This window comes from Manduca sexta, chromosome 28, assembly GCF_014839805.1.
Source record: "Manduca sexta isolate Smith_Timp_Sample1 chromosome 28, JHU_Msex_v1.0, whole genome shotgun sequence".
NCBI lineage: Eukaryota > Metazoa > Arthropoda > Insecta > Lepidoptera > Sphingidae > Manduca > Manduca sexta.
Window position 1 is genome coordinate 20,401,520 of NC_051142.1, and position 25,682 is coordinate 20,427,201.

The 25,682-nt window shown below is 35.2% G+C and overlaps 1 protein-coding gene across 2 annotated transcripts in view; it reads right to left on the minus strand.

The window, feature by feature from the left end:
• LOC119191018 overlaps positions 1 to 25,242 on the minus strand; it is a 49,288-nt gene extending 24,046 nt beyond the window's left edge. For both annotated transcript variants that reach the window (XM_037444756.1, XM_037444755.1), the window contains exon 1: positions 24,724 to 25,242. In XM_037444756.1, the coding sequence (XP_037300653.1) occupies positions 24,724 to 24,754 (31 nt within the window). In that variant the 5' untranslated portion in view covers positions 24,755 to 25,242. The remainder of the gene's footprint in view (positions 1 to 24,723) is intronic.
• Positions 25,243 to 25,682: the final 440 nt, after the last annotated feature.

Sequence of the window (25,682 nt, forward strand, 5' to 3'; positions counted from 1 at the left end):
AAATAAACCCTTATATGATCAATTTGTTGCCCGGCTGTCTGTCTATACAGATCCATTTTCTTAGAGACGAGTAGAGGTATCAAGTTGAAATTTATATCCAATTTTCGGATCTATGGCATCTCTCAGCTGTGAAAAATCAAACGTAAGTCAACGCGTTCAAAAGATGTGACCATTTATATCGCATACCTATTTTTCGTTTTCACATTGGAATTAAAATCTAAAAGATCATACCTGTTGACCTAGAATCATGACATTTGGCAAGAAACAATTTCTTACAGAATATTTAAAGAAAAAAATATAGAAAACCGTGAATAAGTACTTATATATTTACTTTTCCTACCTACAAGTCAGCACGGAACTTTGATGCGCGAGTCGCACTTGTTCAGTTTTTTTATAAGAATTATAATGAGTTATATTACAAATAAAGTGAAATAAATACATTAGATATTTATATGTTTAATGCCTTTTGTCTAAAGTTCTTCCCATTTTCATATCAGGCACCGATAACCATCACCACCAACCACCATGTAACGTAGATCTGTGTCATTATAACTTATCAATTCACAGAAGTTTCTTGATATTAGGCCAAATAATTATTTTTCTAAACAATCATAGAACACATCAAACCACATGGACCGCGTGTGACGAGCCTAAAATAATTCGCCATTAGCTGAATGCGCACCAACGAAAGCGAGTAACGCTCCATTTGCCAATGTGTTAAGGCGCCAATACCGAAACCGGTTCGCAGCGTTCAATACTAAACATTTCAAAATTGGAACGACGCTTTTTTATTATTTTCAATTTAATATATCCCTTTCTATTTTTTCTAAAGACATGGGTTTTTATAAAATAAATAAATATGCTTAATTTTTACAAAAAAAAAAAAATTAAGCCGTGCACACAATCGTCAATTGAATATTTATTATGAAAGATTGTATTATGTAGAGTAGTTGCTTTAGCACACTCACAACAATCAATTTTCCATTTAAAACTGTGAAATTGTGACTCAATTTTTTTTGGTGCATAAATAGTTTTTCCATATTTTGCTTTACATACCATGACCACATGGCAAAACAAGAGTTTTCATTACCATATTCGTTGAGTAGAGTATTAAAACATAGGCATCTATTATAGAAAAAAAACAATTCCGTGCTCAAAATAGATATTCTGGTGCCATTAATTTAATTATAAATATAAAAATATTCCATAATACCTATCTCGTAAAAAAAATCATAATACAAACATTTATAAATGGTGACCAATTCATAATTAACATAAAAATGCGAGAAAAAAGTATTAATGACAAAAAAATATTGATATGTTAGAAAACTAGATGCGATTAACATGTTTTGTTATTATAGGTCTTATCCCATGTACACACGATCTAAATTGAGGTGTAAAATAAATGAAGTGATACAAGCCCGTCCCGTCATACAATCATTACAATGGTCGCTCTCTAGTCACATACAAAATATATTTAGACGGTATCATCCTAGCATGATTCGAGCTATGCCTTGTGAAGTACGATTAGTCAGAGTTGCTGATCTATCCGGTACAATAAATAACAGTATGATGTGAGTGTTTTTTTTTATCAACTATATGGAATTATTATTGAAAGCCAAAGCCATAAATCCGATTAAAAAAGTAGCAAGTAAAAAAGTTTCCAAGAAGATCCAAAAAGGAAGCTAATATTACAATTAAAAAACAATAAATAATGTTTTTTTTTCCAAAAAGTTTGTCTTCCTCTCTCTGTGTGTGTATGTTTTTTTTTTACATTATTACCCGATCTACTAATTATTGGCCAAAAATACCGTAAACTATGTAATATTAAGATTTTCGGAATTGCAAGCATTGCATTTTAAAAAGCCGTGATAGCCCAGTTGGTTATGAAACGGACTGCCGAGACGATGTCCGCAGTTTCAAATCCCAAGGACACACACCTCTGACTTTTCGATAAAAATATGTGTGTATTCTTTTGGAATTAGCGCATGCTTTAACGGTGAACGAAAACATGAGGAAACCTGCACATCTGAGAAGTTCTCTATAGGAATTACGAAGGTGTGTGAAGTCTACCAATCCGCACTAAGCCAGCGTGGTGGACTAAGGCCTAATCCCTCTCAGTAGTAGAGGAGGCCCGTGCTCAGCAGTGGGCAAGTATATAATACAGGGCTGATATTATTATTATTACATGGTATAAAGCAGTCCTGGATTTGTAAATAGGCCGTGGCCTATGGGCGGTAGCCTCTTAGGGGCGGCGTATTTCAGAGGACGCTCACTCGATTTAATTAATCATTCGTTTATTTAACTTTAGGGCCTTCCATAATATAAACAAATAGAAAATTATTAAGTATTTTAGAAACCTACATATATAAATACATAAACCTACCTACATGGGGCGGCGGAAATAAAGTGGCCTACACACATAAAAAATATAAATCCGGCACTGGTATAAAGCATGTTTTAACACCATGGTAAATACTTGATGGCTGATGGTACCTTGTCGAGCAGGCACCCTGCCCGTCGTCCTGCTAGGTTCCTGGCTGCCGACCTCCTCCATATGCCATGTATATTCCATTTTCAAACCGGAATCATCTCTTTCTATAATTACGTGGCGTCTAACACGAATCCGTTGTGACACATTTCGTTAACAGTTTTTTCGTTTTTATTTTTTATGTCCAAAGATCACTTAAACACACGGCGTACGAACACGATTAAAGTTAATATTTTTTTGTGTTTCTTCTATTTAGTTACTGATTATGAATTACTATATTTTTTTTACACTTTTTTTCCCAAATGATACTGATGCGGCAATGCGTTTTTGTTTAGACCAAAAAAACACAATATTTGTTCGATAAGCGTCCGTCAATACAATAATCTTGTAAGGCACTGACACAGATCGACTCGATTGTATTCTACCCTTAGCGCGCGAGCGTGACACACTATACACTTCACTACACACCAGACAAGGACAGCTATATTTCTACAGGGCATCTACAAAAAAATAAACAGGGTGGTGCGCTAACCAATCAGAAAGCTTTTCACTGTCTATACAGGGTTGCATGGTGACCAATTAGAAGCCTCTTGCTACTAAGGGTGGGAAATTTTTAAGGGGGGTAAATACTAAATAGGTATTAATATAATGTAGCATTAAAGGTAAATCAGTGTCGTAAAATCTGATTTATTATGCGATAACTATGTTTGGAAATGAAAATGAAAGTTTTGTGGGTGGTAGAATATTATGTGATGGGGGTATAAATTATAGCATGGAATAAAAACTACGGAGTGTAGGAGCTAAAGGAGTATATATAATTATCGCTGTGAAGATTCCACATGAAGTCATTCAACATTCAAAAAGTGCATCCTGATTTATAATATTATTTTCAAGACGACTCAATGTATACAGACCTTTATTTAACAAAGTATTTATTGTTCTCAAGTAAAGAAATGTATTATAGTTTAAATATTTATTTTTATTGTTAGTGGACAGTTCTCTCCTATTTTCATATTCTCCCAACATTTTTTTTTTATAATGTGAACGAACCTTATGAAATCGTTTCCCTAATTTAAAGTTTATTTTGGTAATATTTTAAATATCGAACATAAATACATAATAACTGTTTTTTGTTAATGACGTATCTACGTCATAGTTTTTTGCACAACAAGTATTAAATGTGGTTGTATAACTTAATTGACTTTAATATTTTTTACATTCAATGTTAATATCGAGAGCCTTAGTGGCGTAGAGATTGCAGAGCTGGTTATGAAATGAGACACTGCGGGTTCGACCTAAAACCTCCCATAAAATCATAACCAACACTTTCAATGCCTATATTCACTGCCTCTCAACCAATAAACAGACTATCTAGAACTTAACTGTCTGGCCACTCTTACTTAATATTATTATAAATGTGAGTCTGAAAATATATCAATGTAAGCGCAAAAACAGGTGAACGGGTTTGGATAAATTTTGATATATGGGTAGACCATGTCCTGGATTAACACATAGACTCCCAGTAATTTGCTCCCATAGGGAATATTAGATTATTTCAAACAGCGCTGGCGTTGTACTGGTTTCTTTATAAGTCGCGACAGTGTTTTAGAGACGTTTGTAGTGGGCAAGTCTTTACACGCGGAGGAAGCCGCGAATCACACCTAGTTTTAATAAAGCAAAATTTCAAAATACGCTTCACGATACAACACCAGCTGCAAAGTCCCTTAAACCTTCGGACCCTCGCAAGACCAGCACCTGACGTCACCCTTTCCACGGTTCGCAGGACCCAATAAATTTCGATTAGTAAGCGTTCGGCAATGATCATACCGTTTTGAGACCAGTGAACTGTGACCAGCTTTTATAAATTCTGAATCGAATTATTTTTTTTGTAGCAGTAACGTGCGATATAAGCGGCGATAGCCTAGTTGGGTATGGAACGGACTGGCGACATGAATGTCTGCAGGTTCGAAACCATAAGGCACACACCTGTGACTTTTCTAAAATTATTTGTGTATTCTTTGTGAATTATGGCTTGCTTTAACGGTGAAGGCAAACATCGCGAGGAAACCAGCATGTCTGAGAAATTTTCTACAGGAATTTTTAGGGTCTGTGAAGTCTACCAATCCGTACTAGCCCGACGTGGTGGACTGAGGCTTAACCCCTCTCAGTAATAGAGGAAGCCCGTGCCCAGCAGTGGACAGTATATAGTACAGGGCTGATATTATTATATACGTGCAAGTGAAACGAATCGATAAGGTTTTAATAGACGTGTTTACGTATGCCAATATCCGTCTTAGTATTGGTAATGCTGTCTATTTCTGTCACCAAACTTGTTATTTTGAGAGAGAATAATAATAGGTATTGAAATCTGTTTGAGTAAGCCTAAGTACTGATGTCTTTTTGTCGCCAAGGGGTGCTATGGTGGTGTACTGGTCAAGACTATAATAAGTAAGGCCATTACTTGGCTACTATGAGACATATTTCAGCATGATGAGCGCAATGCGATACCACGCTACCCTGTATACAGGGTCATTTTAACATTGCATTAATAAATGAAACCACATCTTCGTCTTTAACTTTCCTTTTTTTTTGGTTGCGCGGAGAAAGTCCCTTATTACTACTGCCCAGCCTTCGTGGGGGGCGACTGAGCGGTTATGCTGGGGTAACCGTGCCTTACGGCCCGGCGTTGAGCCGCCCGGATTTGATGACGACCTTCGGGCGACCGCCGGGCCGAGGTTCTAACACTATGTACTAACTAACCTACGCACGGCCTACCAGCTAAAACTCCGCGGTGGCCCTCTTCGACGCATTAGAGACGGCTGCGGGCTTCTTCTGACAAAAGTGTCTAAGTCTTCGTCCGCAGTCGCCCCTGCATCCTCGTCTTTACCTCTGCTAAACTCGTGCCAAAAACATCCATGAATATCGAATGTATTCACCAAAAGTTCAAGTTTCCTTTTTTTTATAATTTTGTACTTTAGTGCGAATATAGCGTGTGCGTGAGTATTTCTGACTAAAAGCGTGATGTTGCAGCTGCGACATTTTTCTATAGTAGTAGTGTTAGGCCGCGTAAAAAAAATTTCTATTATTATTTATTTTGTTCGAATCTTACCCTGTTTTACATCTATAGTTTGAGTAACTAATTGTAGAATGTTATTTTCAAGAAGCTTTGTATGTAGTTTCCTTTAGTAAAGCAAAAATAACCCTGTGTTTTCTGTATGGTGTTGCTACTGTTTACGGTTTGTCGCTTATCAGACAGACAATTCGTACGTTTAATCATTGAGTTTAATAAGAACAAATGTTTTAACATTTACACGTTTTGTTATAGTTTGTTTCTCAAAGAAATTTAATTTTGCTGGTGGTATTTTATATCCGCCCGGATAGCGACCACCGTACACAAGGTGTTAAAACCCGCCATATTGGCCTACGTAAGGGTGTCACGTTCTGAGATCAGCCTGTGCATATCCGGTTCCAGCAGGCCGGCAAAATTGTGTCGACTACCGAGGGATAATCATCTAATTGATTTTAATTACCAACAAAGAAAGGGGGTGTGTAGATGAGGTTACAGTGGCGAAGGGTCCATATAACTCGATTCCAGCCGGCTTCCCTTTCATAACTTATATGTCAAATCTGATTGTCATTAAAACGATTTGCAGACTGCATCCACGCATATTAGTACCTATATGTTGTTTCGGGTTAATTTTCGGAAAACTTCACCCTTCGCCACTGTGAGATAAGACTTAAGAATGTGCAGTAATAACTTATGTTTATATGAAAATGACGAAGCTATGACGAGTTAAAATTTTCACAAATCCTGCATAAAGAAACTACCCATTTTTTAGGGATAATTTTGTGACTTCGTGTTTTTGAGTTTCGTTTTTCAAATAAATGTTCAGTAATGACAGCAGATAATCCTATTTTTTAATTATAATTAAAAACTACAGCACCGTCACGCTATGATGGTCGTTTTGACGTTTGTCTGTTCATCAAGTTTCGTATTAATTCATAACTACGTTGAAGGTGCTAATTACTGTAAATTATTGTCAGTAATGACGTGCAATAAAATTTATGAAATGTATCATTTTAGGACACAAATTGCCATGTTTTTCGGAATAACAAAACATCTTACACAATCGTCACTTTAGGATCGCTGGCCAGCACAATTTCTACTTCCAGCAAACTCGCGTAGTAAAATATAGACCATTCATATTCGGTTCATTGAAATATATTAAGTAAACATTTTCATCATCGATTTATTATAACTTTTTATTCAATTACCTTTTGCAATACTAGTAATAAATCAAAAAACTTATAGATGCATGGTTTGCCGTCTCATTAGTCAATAGTCCCCAACCGAGAACAGAGCCAGCACGTATCGCGTGTCACCCCGAGCATCAAACCCTAAACGTATTTACAGAACTAAATTTACATCATCACGCGACCTAAACGATTGTTTGCTTCGGGTAAAGGTCGTCAGCGATCGCTGCTCACCCCCCATTTGGCGCCGCGTGAACGTAATTGCTACCGTGGGAAGGTATGGACAGGTTGAAATTGTTTATCAAGCTAATTATTTGAATTATTTTAATTAGGAATCATAATTAAACTGAAAATATTCTTGTTATTCATTATGATTGTGTTTGAAGGCACATTTGGAATGTTTTCAACATACATACAAAGTCAAAATAACGTGTCTAATCCTAGAAGGGTAGACAGATTCGCAACTATACCCATGATGTCCGACTATCATTTTCCGTCTCAAAATATCGTAGACAATCCTATCGCTATTCAAGACATCGAGGAATCGAATCAATTCCAACCAGCACAAATACAATCAAAATTGATAATAGACATAATCGAACCTAGAACCTGACGCTTTACTAGACTCAAGCGACAGGCGACGTAGCAAACAGGAGCTCCCTTCCCTAGGGTCACAGTCCACACTGACCCATTGGTACAATCACTTTCAATAAGACGGATACACGCATTACGGGCCGTGGGACTGGACGCCCGTCGATCAATAGCAGTGTGTGTGCGGATTTAGCTGCTACGGGGCGGTTTTTGATAGAAAATATTATTTCCTCGGTGCCTCGACTGCCTCGGTTGCGTAGTTGCACTGCATGCGTAGTACAACAGCGCTCTGAGGACCTGAGTACGAATTCCGCGTCGTGTAGTGATATTTGGGTTTTTCTGCTCAGTATCAGCCCGGAGTCTGGAATTTGTGCCCGATATGGCAATAGGTTCGCCCCCTATCACATCATGGGACGGAACACACTTGGTGTAAAGTGAGTGCCGTGGTAGCGCCTCGGCATACCCCTTCAGGGATAAATGCGTGAGGTGTGTCAACATTAGACATTAAAATTGCTAGTTAAGCTAAATAAATACATGAACAAATTAACGAAAACAATGTTTGATTGTTATTAGGCACCGACTTCAGAATTAGTAACCAGTATATAGGTAATGCTAAATTATTTTTTGGTTATTAGTGGTTTTTGAAGGCGGTTTAATTTTTTGGTAAAAAGTTTTTATATTGTTTTCTATTGGCGTTAACTGTAGAAAGGCGTCTTGAACACCTGGTATTCTTAAATTGTTTTTCAGTTTAACCTTAGTCATAATTCCAAGAACCACTGTACAAACTAATGAAGCACTTCAATAGAAGCTTTCAAGTCCATGAAATATTACTAGACATAGGCAACGCATGAGGATCGCAATTGCTTGAGTCACGGCATCGGTTACCATGGTAACGGTTGTTTGCTCGATACCATTGCTTCCTAGAGGGCAGACCTTGAAGATCATGTTTATTTTATTTTAAGAACATTTACGGCCTTTCTTATAATCTTTGTATACATCTGTAACAGTTCAATGTTTTGTCTTCTCTTGTTGAGTGACACTTAACCTCAGAGGAAGGGAGACAGAGCATTGTATCATCATCATCATCATCATCAGCCTATATCTTTGTCCACTGCTGGACATAGGCCTCCTCCAATATACGCCATTTTACCCTGTCTTCGGCCTGTCGCATCCAGTTCTTACCAGCGACCTTTCGCAGATCGTCACTCCACCTAGCTGGAGGGCGTCCTACACTACGTTTGCCGAGCCGTGGTCTCCCACTCAAGAACTCGTTTACCCCATCGGTTATCGGTTCTTCGACAGATATGCCCTGCCCACTGCCACTTCAGTTTGCTAATCCTGTGTGCTATGTCCGTGACATTGGTTCTCTGACGAATGACCTCGTTACGAAGTTTATCCTTCAGAGAAACTCCGAGCATAGCACGTTCCATAGCTCGCTGAGCGACTTTGAGCTGGTGGACCAGCCGTACTGTGAGCGTCCACGTTTCGGCACCGTAGGTCATGACAGGTAGGACGCACTGGTTGAAAACCTTCGTTTTCAGACATTGTGGTAGAAGTGACGAGAAAAACCCGACGCAGTTTGCCAAATGCGGCCCATTGTATAACCGTGACAAACTATACAACGTTATTAGTAAGGCTCTAAGTTACTTGATTGCTATTATGCTTTGTTGTCTTTATAAATATTGGATACAACAAAAGTAAGAGAGGAACATTACCTCAGGATTACACTCGTCAGATGTAAAACGTCATCATGCGCAGAAACAACATACTCCAAAAGGTTTCCATCAGAGACGGCTAAGAGGAAGGTGAACCGGGCAACCACCCGGGTTTGCGCTAACAGGGGCCTCGCGCAGTGCCTTAGAGGGCCTTCTTTTTACAATCTTACCGACGAAACTGTTAAAACCGGGGAACATTTCTTCGCCCGGGGTTTCGCGTCGTTTTTTTTCTTTCGCCTTGGGCTTCGCGTCGTTTAGGGCCGCCATTGGTTTCCATTTCAAATATTGTATGGCAATGTACTGACCTCGTCATCCTAAGTCACCAGTATAGGAGGGGTGAGCTACGTATCAAATAGCGGAAACTCGCCCCCCCTTCGACACCCTAAGGGAACCACATTAAAAAATTCTACTAGTTTTATTTTAAGAAATTGTGAACAAAAAAAAAAGTGTCACCAGTATTTAAGCACGCAGGAAATTTGTTATTACACGTCGCAATGTTCTTGAAATTGGAACGTGAAGTGCACACCAATGCTAGCCAGGTACTGGGTGTTATAAAGTTCTGGCTTAAGTTGTCGAGCGATACAGTCACATGCAGTGCAAGAATTCTGGATGAGGTTAATGAGATAAAAAAATAAATGACGTATATAATTGTGTGGAAAGGTCTACACACTCATGCACATCACGCATTTTTCACTGAAGGAGTATGCAGAGGCGCACCAGGTTACCCACTTTTTCCAAGTGTGTTCCGTCCCATGATGTGATAGGGGGCGAACTTTTGTTAAGTATATCGGACACAAATTCCGGACTCCGGACTGATACTGAGCAAAAAACCCAAATATCACTTTGCCCGACCCGCGATTCGAACCCAGGACCTCAGAGCCTTGCCGTATCGCGCATGTAGTACAACTACGCCACTGAGACAGTCCAAATGTTTATTTACTGAATAAATTATTGATTTAATTCGATTTGATACATATATGAGTAGTTACGTGGCCTTTACCACTTGGCGATCAATATAATCGTGTTATCCTTCATTGTATTAATTTCAGATTAAAGTAAATAAAGCCATGGTACAATAATTTCCTACTGTCAAAGGAATGATAAATTCCTATTATGACCTGCAAAGTTACGAATAAACTACACAAGTCTAATAAATCATCTATTATTGTCTAATAACCATTGTTTCGAGTCTGAACCTAAAATTCAGAGTCCGCACTAGGTATGTTTCCCTACTCATCTGAAATATTAAAAATAAAAAATATTTCAATATAATGTATTGAAAAGTACTCATAACAATTCTTTCTATGAATCCTTAAACTGAAGATTGTTGAAGGTATATTGATCAAACAGCCTAGCAGTGAGGGGCGGGACCAACCCCTACGGGCGCAGGCGACCAATCAGGGGAGGTTTCGTAAATTACAAACGCGTGCCGCCGTTTGACGGTCCAAAATTGACGTACAGCAGCAGAAGTTATATACAGCGTGATTAATTTTTAAGTTTTTTTTTTTTGTATCTTTAATTGATTTTTTTTTGTGCTTTATATTTTGAATAATGATTTCTTATGTTTACGCGAATGTTAGACATTAAAATTAAAACTTTTTTTTTAAATAGTTTAATGTTGATATTTTGTTCATGTTAATTAGCAGTTAATTTTCTTTTTTCTTTTGATCGCGTACATGTAACTTATTTATGTTTATACAGATGAATAAACGCTTAGAAACATGGGAATTAGTATAGGAAAACGCAGAAACCATCCAACGGTTTCGGATGAAACTTAGTACTCACATAGACTTATGATTTTTCAAAAAATGACAAACTAGTTCTTTTTTCCAGAAATGGCCTTTCACGTCCTTGATGCTGCAAGAAGATCTTAGTTCAACATAACCTCTTTCGTTTGGAGTTGTTTAAAAATATAAGAACTCAGCTGAACTCTGTTGTACAGTGCCAGTAACTGATCAACTGTAATTACTTAATAATATTATAAATGATTAATTACCTGCATTGCAATTACCCAACATTAATAATACTGCACTATACTACTTGACATGAACATTATAGTGCTAATCCAGTTAGAAATCAAGACATTCAAATATATTTTAGTTATTATCTATCGTATTTGTAAATAATAATGGTGTTTTCTAAATACCTAATCATCTATTCATAAATCGGAAGTAACAGTACGAATAAAATTAATTAAAGGTTGCGAACAAACAAAATGTCAAGGTGATCGCGTCCATGTGTCTTTACATGTAAAAAAATTGTAACAGATCGTTGTCTGTACGTTATAGATATTGAAGAAAACATAATATGCGGGTCTTTATTGGAGCAACAAAAGCTAAAACTAAGTTTTTTAGGATTTTGTTTGTCTCTATGTTTGTACACGCATCACGCAAAAACTACCGCATTGAATTCAAAGCAGTTTTCATCGATGTCTAAGCTAAGAAGCCAAAGGTAAGATTTAAAATATAGGCTCCATTTTATCCCAGGAATTTATAAAGCGAGATATTTCTCCAAAAAAAAATTTTTCATTCGGGGAGAACCGCGAGCAAAAACTAGTAGCGGAATATTTTTAGGAGTATTTTGTTAGAAATAAGTGAGGAAAAGTATTTCATAATGATTTCTTAAGTTAACGCGAATGTTTAAAATAAAACTACTTCACGTCTTTGTAGCCTTTATGGTGACCACGAAGGCTATAACGCCTTCAAACGTCGGGAGGAAAAATTTAACAAACTTATTAATATATGTATTGAATTAATAATATATTATGTTATTCTTAGGTTGTTTTCTTGTAACTCCGGCAGTTGTGTTGCGTTTTGGTGCCATTTTTATGAACCCGTATGAAGTTAGTCATAAGCAACGACGTGAATATTGTTTCGGAGGACGACTGAACGAAAGGAATAATTAACTTCAATTATACCATCAAGATTATAATCAGATTCACCATTTAATGTCACGACGTTGTCTTTTTCATGACAGTCCTACATTCTCTTTTAAACACACTCAGGAAGGAATGGAAACTCAGAAATCATTTTTACATATAAAGGCATTGACTATTTTTATAACAAGACCGCCTCCGAGCCTAAACCACTGCCATATTTGTGTCGGCTTACTTACAAATAAAGCTGTTTCTAACCTTACTATCGCCTAAATCATACAATATATTCACACAAACAAATATACAAAACGGTAATGGTCATTGAACTTTATAACCTTTTTATTGTTTTTGTTCAAAAAGCAACAGCCTGTATATCAATGACATCACAACCGAGTCACGACATAACGACGGACCGACACGAATGTTAACGAATTAATATTATTTTTTTATAATAAACACGCGTCACCCTTTAGTAATTTGCAATTAATGTCAGTTATCGTATCGCATGTTTTCAGATTCTGAAATGTATGGAAATCTGTACTGTGGAAATTTCGTAAGAATTTCAACTGTATGGTAATTGATAAGTCTATCATTGTTGATGTTCAATTGTAGTAGGCTAATGTGGTGGACTGAAGGCCTTAGCCTTCCACAATATCGTAGATTAGAGCAGGAAATAAATTTATAACAGGATTTGTAAAATACTCGATTATTTTTTCACTACTCTAAGAGACGAGACGAGCTTGCAGTTCGCCTGATGGTAAGCCATACGACCGCCCATAAACAGTACATACTTTAAATTACAAAATATTGTTTGGTATTCAATGCGCTCGTCATCCTGAGACATGACATGTTAAGTCTTATGTTCAGTACTTGTAAAATATCTTTTAAATTTTCAGTCCATCATAATTTTTTCTGCGCAAAACTTCATTAAAGTTAGTTACTTCGTTAAACTGTAACCTTGGCATTCAGCCTTCAGTCGATGCGACCACGACAACTACGGACTTGCTGCATATTTTTTAGACTAATCATTGACCGCGTCTCCGTCTCTGGGTAATCTCGAAACGCAGTAATGCGGAAAATTGGATTTGTTTTTATTTCGGTTAAGGTTGTTTTTTGTATAACGTCGTGAAAAGAAAAAATTAGGTCGGATTTTAAAGGAAGTAAAAAATTCAAGTACGAATAGAATTTAGTATTATATACCAATAGTTTTTAATTGCTAAGGAAAGGAATGGATATCTATATAGAAGAGGTAAAACATTATAAATTTGCAGCCAGAATATTTGTTTATATAAATGTCAAAGTTGTGAAGAAACCATATTATGTAGTAAGTAACATATGTATACTACTCGTATGTAGATTAGACGTTAGATTGACGTTCACCAATGATTACGAAAGGTCCTTAAAAATCGATAATTTAATAATTAATTACAACAAGAAAGTAAAACTATCAAATTGTATGAATTGACTAGTGGACGCTAAAAAATACAGAATTATGAAACAAGGACTTTTGAACGAAAATTACCTTTTTCAGGAATAATTTTATGACATTGTATTTTTTTTTTGTCAAATATGTGCTCAGCAACGATATCAGACAAGGAGTTTCTTTTATTTCTGGTAATTAAAAAGTAATGGTGTATAGTTCTTAAGAAATAAAAAATAATTTGTTCGGTAATCATAAAAAATATTTGCTTGCTCTTTAGTTGTTTGTTTCCAGCACGGCATTATTCCATATATACTTTCAGAATTAAAAAAATGTATAGATAAGAAAAGTAGTAATTGACTAGAATTCTGCACGTTACGAATATTTTTTTTTATTATTTATAATTTGTTTAGCTAACCACTAAAAGCGGCATGAATTTCGATTCTATTGAATCATAGTTTTTATGACGTTATTACCAAATTGCTTGGTCTTATTCTATTGAAATATTTGTAATGGATTTAATTTAACAGTTATTTATACATAATGTCCCAAGTCCTCACTACAAGTAGAGGCACCACGTAGATTAGCCACTATAATTCTATGGATTTCACAGAGCGGTGATACTATTGTATTGGTATAACATACGTTTATACTCTAAACGAGTTGTTTATAACACTATTTATATTTTTTGGTTTTATAACGTTTTTAAAATCAGTATGTAAAGATTATTATCGATTAGTAACATAATAATGTATTTTTTTATTAAACTTGGACTATTTACTGGTGGTAGGTCTGTCATATGTGAGAGTCCGCTTGGGTAAGTACCACAGCAATGTTAATTTCTGCTGCCTAGCAGCAGTGTGTTGTCACTGTTGTGTGCCGAATCGAAAAACATTGTAGCCAGTGTAACTACTGGACATAATAAGACTTAACATCTCATGTCTCAGGATGAAGGGTGCAGTGGAATACCAAACAATTCTTTGTAATTCAATGTGTTAGATGGAGTTTCTACTGTTTATGGGCGGTCGTATCGTTTACCATCAGGCAAACGCAAAGCTCGTCTCATCATTCAAAGCAAAAAAAAAATGGAAACTGGACCATGTTAATATTTACATAGTAATGAGGTTACACAGAACTTAAAATCAAGGCTGTAAATGCGCATTGTATTGCTCTTATTATAATAACGTATTCAAGTCCTACCCCCAGCAAAACTGCGCCTTACATCGGAGCGACATTTTTTTCTTCTATTAACGTTAACAATTATAGCAAGGAGTCTTGGCTTCAGCCTTAACTAGCAAGGAGTCTTAGTGACGGCCTAAGGAGCTGAATATGCGCATACATAGCACGACGTCTGGAGTCTGCGCAGTCAATCGAAACGTCTTTATTGATGTCTTCCGTCGTAACTCGCACAAAAGATCACTTGCGAGATCCGGTGGGACGTTAGCTATCAATGTCATGCTTTCCAAACCATTTGCTGGTTGATGACGGACTTTGAACTTGTATATCACGACTTTTGTCCTTTTGGATAGGCTTTTGTTATCTCATTTCGCCAGTTATTTTACGTCTCTGATAATAGACAATGATTCCACTGCACCTGATGGTGAGTGGAGTGGAATCCAATAGAATTTCGACTGATGACAGATGATTACCCCCTGATGACGTGAAACGCGTTTGCAGCTCGTTTTATTTGCGTTTGTATCAATAGAAACGCAAATAAAACGAGCATTAATTAATCAGCTAATACGCGCTGACGGCGCACAGAGGACGCGCTCATCAAAAACGTGTACAAAGGCCTTTACGTGTTTCCATACTTAAACGAAACATTCCGGGAACGCATACAATTCCGATACTGAATACATCGTATCACACATTAGAATCTAAGCATAAATCTATCAAGTTTTTTAACCGAGTTTCGACTTTCAAGTTCATAATATTCATATCAAAGCGGAAGTAAACTCTCATTAATACGATCTACAGATTTATCTTTTACTCAAACGCATTAGATAAAGACACAGGTGTTCATAAAACACATAAACCCACTAATCAGACGTTACCCCCACAATGGCGGTTGTTCTCGCTCGTTTTGCCCATTGTTTAGTCATTTTGCGTGGGAAATAACTTGCTTAATTACAAAGGAGCGAAATCAAAATGGATGACGGTTGGTATTTGATTTTGAAATTAGAATTTTCTTGGGACATGCGAGCGCGAAGCGTCTTATACACTTATTTTTAGGTTATAGCTTAAGGTCCATTTTCATACAATTTGTTTCACCTTTAATCTGGGTAACTAAACAAGTATTGACAAGTAAAGAATTTAAATTCACGTCTAGTTAGTGATTAGTTCTCGCAGTTGAAAGAAAAACGTAAAAATAATTAATATGCATGGATATTTCGGCCTTTAAAATTTAATATGACGAAATTTTTACGTTTTTCTTTCAACTGCGAGAACTAATCACTAACTAGACGTGAATTTAAATTCTTTACTTGTCAATACTTGTTTAGTTACCCAGATTAAAGGTGAAACAAAATGTATGAAAATGGACCTTAAGCTATAACCTTAAATAAAAAATAAATATAATTTTATTATTCGACTCATTATTTTAATGTTGGGTCGATTTTAGTCGTAGATGAGTCAACCTAAAAGAGTGTCAGTTTTTCAAACTTTATATACCTAAATGACGCTTGATGCAACTAATCAACTAACCAATATTAAACAATCCCAATTCCCGACCTACTTCTTGATCGATCGTAAAAATGGACCAATCATAATAAATTATTTTTTGACATGCTTACAAGACCAACCATAATAAAGTACTCGTATATTTTGACATGCTTACAAAGTACTTATTTTGATGGTTTGATATCTTGGTTGGAGCGAAGTATAAGGTTGCGGTCGTGGATTGAAATCGGCTGTGAGGCAACCCTTGTCATCGCAGTGACGTGTACATTTAACTCCAATCTATGAAAAGCCTTACCATTCTAGGATACCAACAAATCTAAACTTAGGTTTCCGCTTGTTTCTTTATTAATAAGTCACAATGCCCTTACGCACGCTGTGAACCTCTGAACTTCTGCCCGAAGGACCTTTAGCGCCTTGACATAAATTCGAAACAGATTATCCAATTGTCGATCCGTTCACACGAGAAAATAGCTTCGGTTAGTGACCACTGGATATTTTTAGGTGATAGAGCCGCATGTTAGTTTGTTTATTTCTACTGTCAAGGAGCAGTGGTCAAACTCTTTTATGTTCCTAAAGATATTGCAGCTAATGTAATTAGTGGGCATTCTGAATCAATATCTAGGTTAAAAATGAGTGTGTAGTTTTGCTATAATAGTTTTTAACAGACTTAAAATAAAGAGGTTCTCAATTTGACATCTATTTTTTACGTTTGATACCTCATAACTTGGTGATAAATTACCATATTAATCTATTATCATTGTCCATTTTGATTTGTAATTGGAAGGATATAATATTTTCAGAATTGTCCAAGATTGGTTCAAAATCGGTTAAGTTCGGTTTTGGAACTAATGTAACTGGAGTAAGTATGTCGTGCAAATAAACAAAATTGCAATCTTTGCTTTCCCGTGACTTTTACAGTTGTGTTTATACATCGAGATTGATCGAGTCTACTTATTACATGATTTTATTAATTTTAATGTAAGTTAGTTAGTGATACATATTATGTATATAGCTACATACCTTTTCCTCTTTACAGGGGTAGACTAAGTTGTCTATATAGTCGGTGACTTATTAAAATTGCTAGCTAAAGTAGATAAATACATGAACAAATATACGTAAACAGTGTTTAATTTAATTAGGAAACGACTCCAAAATTGCTGACCAGGTAATGTTAAATTACTGATTGGTTTTTTATAATTCATTTTCTGTGTGGCAATTCTTATATTTTATTTGAAGCGAGTTATCATGCAAAAATATAATCCAAGTTGGATATAATTATTTCTAAGAACTCTAATAATAATCCCAATACTGAACATCAAAAACCATCGTATAGTTAAAGAATTTTGATGAGTCATCGGAACCTGTTCCTAGGCTTGTCGGTAACAGGTTATGCTAGGAACAGGTTGTCCATGGGTTTTAACGCGGCGCTGGGTCTCTGAAGCCCCATTAGTTGATTGGCAAATGGGCCAAAAGGTGCTAATTTCGATATCCAGACTAACTTTGACAATAGGCACGTGGCATCGGAACTTATTCTCGATACTTGATTTTATTACCATTGGGTAAGGTCGATATCCGGTTGAGTGCAAAATACGATCATAAGTAGATATAATTTTCAATATTTGACATTCACTTGTTTTTCTTTTGTAAGTGATTAATAACTTTTACTGATAACATCTACCTGTAGTCTGTACTGTATAATAGCTTTCTATAAGTGGAAACTATATTCATTTATATATTTTTTATTATCTTAACTAGTCTATAAGGCTCAAAGTATTGTATGTTTTCTAAAAAATATATTAAAAAATACTGAAGACAAAATACCATGTATTTTTGTGACTTTCTTTTATAAATTACTTTTAATTCAATATATAACAAGGTCTTTACCTTGTTATATATTTTTATTCAAGTAACACGCGTCAGGCCTTTGCCCGAAGGGGCAGGGAGAGGTGCAACTAGGGCAGTCAGTATTCGCCATGTTCTGTACTATTATGTCACACGGCGAGCTTCTCACCATATCGAGCATAATGTTATGACTAGTTATATATATTAACCTATTTTAGAAATAATAATTATTCTTATGCTTTGTTTTGTCGTATCATAAGTGCAACTTTGTTCGCCTACGTGATAAATAAAGTATTTTATTTTTTTATTTTTTATACTTTAAGGCTAAATAATGACGTCACACTTACGTAATAAAGGTAATGGGCCTCAAGCTTTAGCCGATTATTAAATATATAGTTATTTGTTGTCTTTCTTTTAACTTAAATTAGGTGTTTTTTATAGAGGCACGGCAAAGTAACACTGCACCTGATGGTAAGTGGAGTGGGGTCCAATAGAATGTCGAATGACGATAGGAGATTACCCCTCGGTGGCCGACACAATTTTTCCGGCCTGTTGGAATCGGATATACACAGGCTGATCCCGGAACGCGACACTTACGGGGGCCACTATGGCGTTCTAGTCTGTTAAATTAAAAATATAAATAAAGGAACATGCGACATAACGATCTCATCGCTATATCAAACAATACCAATATTCTGCGAACTCTTACAAAAAGGACAAGGAAAATCCAGTACTAAGAAGTATTATTCAATTAACGTTTTGGATATATGCTTTTATCATGCGAAAATCGGTTATGGATCGGTTTTAAGAGGTCTTGGGTTCGATTTCCTCCCCAGTCTGGGTAGTACTGAAAGTCCTTTGAATAGCCATAGTATCATGTTAATCAGCCCCGGATCTAGAGGGGGGCATACCACGGCTCATGCCCCGGGCGGCAAATTCAAATTTACCAGACGAATACCCAACTCATTATTGACGAAACTTTGACTATTGAGACATCCAGTACATTAAACACATAAATTATTTTCCGGGGGGCCCGAAATGATGATGACAAAGGTAAAAATAGTTGGGTGGGGACGGCATTATTCAGATTTTGCCTCACCTCGAAAAAATTCAAGATCCGGGGCTGATGTTAATATCTAAAATTCAAATTTTACGTGTGCCACTACAGAGCAAAATTTATTAACTGGTTAAACATATAAACTGAGAACTCTTGGTAAATATCTATAACGTTGTTAATTACAGTGGCAATCGATCGCGCAGCGGTAACTGGAAAGCGTATTCTAATGGGTTGGTTGTATTTATTATGGCTACTTTTAACTCTGTTGTCACATTACGGTGTATACGCTCATTCTCGGAGTAAATGGTACAGAAGAGACAGTCTAAGGTCAATGAATTACTGTTCGATCGATGTGGCTAAACGTTAATAATTTTAAAATAAAGGTGATGTCACATTCTATAAAACTCAGAACAAGAACAAGCATATAAAACCTCTATTAAAAATATATGATATTGCGCACGTCAATATTACCTTGTTTAGTTGTTTTTCCAAATTAATTCGAATCGCTCGTTTAATGCAACATAGACCTAGTCACCTAACGGTATGTTGGTAAGTCAACAGTCCATGACGAATGATAAAAACAAAATCTGCGGAGTCTTAAAAAAATAATGACTACGACATCTCTATGTATTCCTTTGGGGGAACATATCGATACCGGAAATTTCAATTGTCGTAAGGGACAATCCATGACTTTTCAGGAGAGCCAAAAACATATTTTTTTGTCTTAAATTCGTTGTAACTTTTTCATTTGTAATCGGATTTTAAAGGTGTCTAGGGACCACTGATCTATTTTTTTGTGCTCTTTCTATTAGCTTTATCCAAATTAACGTAGGTCCACTACTTTTAAAGATAGATGTCCCTTACATCCCACCAAAAATGAATAAAACGCCTATACACCCTTAGCTTAATAAGGTTGCATAGGTTGTAAAAGACATTTTTACACAAATTAAACGAGCGTTTTAGGTAATAAATGTCACATTACCTAAATGTGAAGGGTAATAGAAGGTACAAACTTATAAAATTTTAAGAAATAAAACCCTTACTACATTTTATTGTCTTTTTATTAGAGTAAATCGAATAAAAAAAATAACATTCGAAGAACAAATCCAAGTCTTATAATGAAAAATAATGTTCCTGTATAAAAAAATAAATTTAAAAAAATCTTAATCCAGTATTTGGTACAAACTTTCATAATATTTTTTCATATTTTCTAAAATAATCTCAAGTATCAAAATAATAAAAATTTTAAATATATGTCTATCATAAAAACAATTATGACTAGTAACATAATACACAAACAATATTAATTATAAATCAATGGAGTTTCTGACACACTTTACCCATATTTGGTAACGAAAGATCAAATACTCTAAAGTATGAAAATACTTATTCATCGTCCTTAGCCTCCTCCGCATTAGTCTCGAGAAGAGCATCTCTACCGAAAGCCAAAAACGGTGGCTCTAGGTATTCCTTGTGAATTCGCTTCGGTATAATTGAATTATTGTATAACTTTTTTAAATCATTAAATTTATCTACTGATATAGGAAAACGATTTCCATACAATGTCGGCAAAACTATGTTCTTGGGATCTTGGTTTTCTACAACTTCAGCAATTGTTTTTTCGTCTTTTCCTTTCTTTGTCTTTGATCTTTTACCTTGAAATTTCCCATTACTAAAAAATCCTTCTTCTTCTCTGACCTAAGGCTATTATTTGGGGATTTTCATCTTCTTTCATAGAATACTTCACTTCTGCAATTTTATCTTTATGATTGTTCAAAGTCACTGTTCGTATCTTTTTTAAATGTGTTTTTGAGTAATTTCAGTAAAAATTTTAGACATCATATTATGTTCTGTTCTGAAATTATGTTTAGAAATGTTCCAAAGTATTTATTTGGTATGGTTTTGTCCGTTTTCTTACCGATACTACGTATGCTGGCTAGCTTGGAGCCCAAATGATAATTCGCTTGGTCTCCCGTTCAATAACGGCATACATTGAATCAATAGGCATGTATTGATGCTTAGATAATTAATAATATATCTGTACTCCTTGAATATTGACAGTAATTTTCAAAAAATGACTGATTGCGGTTAGTAGGTATTATTTAGTTTTTATTCTTCCCTGGGCAAGAATCGCAATATAATGAACATTTTCGACGGAGCGGTTAATAATTTCAAGAAGGAATTCACAAACACAAGTGGCAATGTCGTTACCTCCACGTTTATAACGTCTATCACTCTCTCTCTCTACAAGAAACAATGTCCAATGTTAGTTGGGCTCTCATAGAATGTATGTGCAGTTATAAACGGCATATTTTCTAGAGTAGTATAGAACCATGCTCTCCCCATAATATGGGGTAGTAAGCACTTCGTGATAACCAAAAATTACAGTTAGTATATCTTTGAGATCAAATTCTGTGATCAAGTGAATATTAAATCTTTGATAGCTACCTTTTTTCTCCTCCAATGAAAATCAATTTCCTTTTTTTCGTCCTTTCTTAATATATCTTCGTTTTTTTTTTGTGCAGAGTATGCACTTGTCTTATTTTGGCGTATGGAAACGTATATTATAATTATTATTAAATAAAGCAATGAATACTTTCTTACTCATATGAATTTAGATTTTTCTGGACAGTTTTCAAGATAGATTCTAGAGAAATGTGTGATATTTCTATATTTTTGTGCCAATAAAAGACATTAACTATTGTTTGGCATTAGTGCGATGAAACTACACATAGTGTTTTAAAAGAGTCAAAATAAGCTGTTGCTTCTTCACTATAATATTGGTGCTTTACGTCTCTTTAGATCCTTCACCTTTATTTATATAATATTCTTATGTTAGGCTTCTTCTGCTTTCTACTCGTTTAGCATTTTTATCTCTTAGTAATGCTTGGTTATTTACATCTTACAATCTAATCTCGCCGGCATCGTGGTTCAAAAAATGCTCAAATAACCTTTGTCTTTTATTTTATGATATTTCATAGCATTTATCTGGTAAATACGAATTTTCTATAATATTTTTTTCTTCTCTTACTTGATCTAATTTAATTTCATTTTCAATCAATTCCAACTCAGTCCAGCATCCTTGCGTTTTTTTTATGTAATTTAACTTTGTTTGGTATTCTTAAGCACATATTTAATGATTTACTTAGTTCTTAATCACTTCGTTTTATTTTTTCGTTATTTGCATGTTTTTGGTGAATCAGACTCCAGAACTGCCTAAAGAATAGTCTTTGTCGACAGAAAGAAAATCAACGTGAAATTAAAATGTTTTTGTTGCACCTTTTTTAGTAGTAGTTATAAATTCGACATCAATAGAGCTATTTACTTTGGGTGTTGAATCACACCATGAAGAGTGACCGGGAGCAAGGCAGAAGCCAATGTGTTGTGTAGGCGGATACTTGTTACTGCCAAGTGTCTGAACGTAGTTTTTCCTCCTGGAAACTTTCCCTAATCCCAAGTGTCGATCTTTGAAACAGATTCAATTTGATAACAACCAATGGTACGCATAGATAAAATGATGTTGGTATGTAAAATAATGTGAGAAGCTCTATCAATATAAGGTTCCGATAAAAGCACAGAGCCTACAAGCTGATGAAATCTTAGAGGTTCAACAACAATAACAACTGTCGCACGCAAAACTTCTCGCTGCCGCTTCGGTAATATTAGATGCAACCGCAGCATAGAGCCCTCCTTGATGCCAAAGGATCTCTAAATAATTGCCCCCGATACCCGTGATTTAAGGTCGTAACGGACATAAAAAAAAATATTAGACCTTTAAGCCCTTATTAAATTACGACATATGTAATTGTTAACCGGGTCGTAACGGACAATAATAAGTAAGGTTACAAATATGACCAAGTTGTTTTAATATTGGAAAAAATTAAGGATGTAAATCCACTTTGCAATATAGTGGTCCAAAGTTACCTAGGTTATTTGGAAAGATGTACCTTAAGCCAGCTTGAAGTATTTACATGTCTCATAAGACCTATTTTCTCAAATATTTAGCTTCAAAATATCAAATTTGTCAGGGCGTAAGGGATTTTTTTTTAAAGATAGAATTATTTCATATATACCAATCGATAGAGCTCGAAAAGCCGAATCCGGCAATATATATAACTCATTTTCGCCAAAATGTCCCTTACGCCAATTGAAATTTCCGGTATCGATATATAAATCTTACTTTAGTTTATTAACCTGAAGCTTTTGTTAGTTTTCACGAAATAGTTCATGGCTATAATAAGTCAAAGCGGTTATGTTATAGTACGTAAGCTGTAGGATGTCCGACTAAAATAAAATAATAATAATAAGTTTAAACTTTTAACTCCTGTTTTTAAACGTTCTAACCTTTCGAACTAATGCTTTGATTTCGAGACCAACAAGGCATTATTTCTCTTGATTATAATAGGGTACGTTTTATATTGTTATTTTTTTTATGGGCTTAAAGAGCGAAGCCGCGGGCAATGATGGTACTCTTATGAATGTTAAAATCTCGTGGTTATGCCGTGGCATGACCGCCATTGTTACTTCGTATTGCGCGCCAAATTAATTCTATTTCTTTTACATTTTAACTACGTAATTTCTAGTTGCGTATTCAAAATGATAATTATGACTAATTTCTACAGCAGCTGCGTATACAATAGTAATGATAAAATTAGTTTTTCTCTTATTTTTTTTTTAGTCTATGATAGACGAAGGAATTAAAGACTATTAGATCGTATTTATACTTCACTAGCTTTTGCTCGCGGCTTCGCCCGCGTGTTGGTGTTTTCCAGGATTAAAGTCCTGCTATATACTTTCCCGCGTATAACCTTTTCAGGGTCTTAAACTATCTCCTTATCATATTTTATAAAAATCCGTTCAGTAGATTTTGAGCAAATCGATGAAATACAAATAGAAAAGGGGACTTTATAAGTATACATGGTACAAGGATAACGCTGTTAACTGTCGGAATTCAATGTCTTAATAGATTTCGGTGTCTTTTTCCTCGCAAATCTAAACTAACTGGATCGTTCAATCAAAAAAACATAATCTACATGTTTAGGATGAGACAAACATCGCTTAGTACCAGTTAGTGAAATACCTACTTTATTTTTATACATAGCTCATTAGTTTATAGTTGCAAAATATTACACGTGCTAATTGCTTATTAAATAAAAACCACACATTTTATACCGTGAACCGATGATATGCGTTGGAAACTGATTGCAATTAAATAATTAACAGACACATTTAAATATAGATAGGTATGAATGAACTGATAAAAATACCATTCGCAACAATCGGAGATATCACCGACTCAAAACACTGGCTGTTGGCGCCAAATGACCTTTGACATAAACGTAACAGGTTATTTCTCTATGGGAGTCTGTTACCGACAATCGACAATACGTTTCGCAAAAATTCAGTCACGGACTTGCGCAGTCACGTTTATCTCAATACGATAAACAGCTATGAAGATCCATTATGCATAAAATTAAAATAGTATAATGTCATGTAATTGTTTTATGTTGTTACTGTAATAAATTAGTTTTGCTGAGCTATTTTTTCTTTTATTCTAATTGATAAGGTACACTTTTTTATTAACTTATTATTTTCATGCCAACATTTCATTCGCTTATTAAATTTAAAAAAAGAATTATACAATTGTCAACCAATAGCACAACAAGGTTCAATAAACGAAAATAACATTTAAAGACGGTCAATAGCCATGTAAAGAACATGTCTTGAATAACTTAATTCGTAGGTATCCCTTTTAAGTATTTACTTCACGCATAACCGAATTCCATAGAAAGTACTTACTTAGTACAGAAAGGTCTGCGATCATATCCATTTTCTAAGAAACACTTTAGCGTCGAATGTTTTTGTTTTTACTTTGAATGGTTGTATCAACCTGTCACCCATTTCTTTGACACTATTTTGAAACTTTTGTACGTATTTTTCTAAAGTTAAACACACATAGATACATAATTACACACGTATGGTTCGGATATTACAGACAGTGTCACCGTTTGCACATTTTTTCCGTGTTTTTATGATAGATTCATAGATTTCATTCACCCGTCGACAACTATGACAATCACTATGTGCTAATATATGTCACGGTACACTTTATAAACTGTTTTAAACACGTTGTATCACAATATGCGACGTGTGTGTACCGAATATATCCTTTTTTATAAACAAATATGCACATAAAAACTCTTTTATTCACACACACAACACAAAAACACTAGAAACGTCACTGAACTAACTTGATTTTTTTCTACGGACCTGTTCCCTGACCACGTGACTTGATTGACAATCACCACGTAGTTCGAGTTGTACTGGATAGATGGCAGTGCATGTAGCGTGCAAAACGATTTATTGAAGAATGTAATTAAATACGAAAGCATTGGGATTGTTTTTCACGTGTAACAAACCGTGAAAATTTTATTAGCGTAGTGAATATTTTCGATGAAACGAACTTTTTGTTTTATGCTGATTATAATAGGACTTTGATTACATAAGTTAAATATTTTTCAGTTTATGCCTAGGTACTTTTTGGTTTACTTTTATTGTAAAGGACGTATAACGCTTATTGGATAACTATTTCCTAACCATTCATTTTATTCTACATTAATTATTTTCATCTAACTTACCATACGAATTCATATTAACATGCAAATTCAGTAGAAGTTCCGAGGACCGAAACCTTACATTTGATGATGATGATGTAGTAAGGTTTTCTTGTACTTTCCAGGAGGTGCAGTTGTAAATAA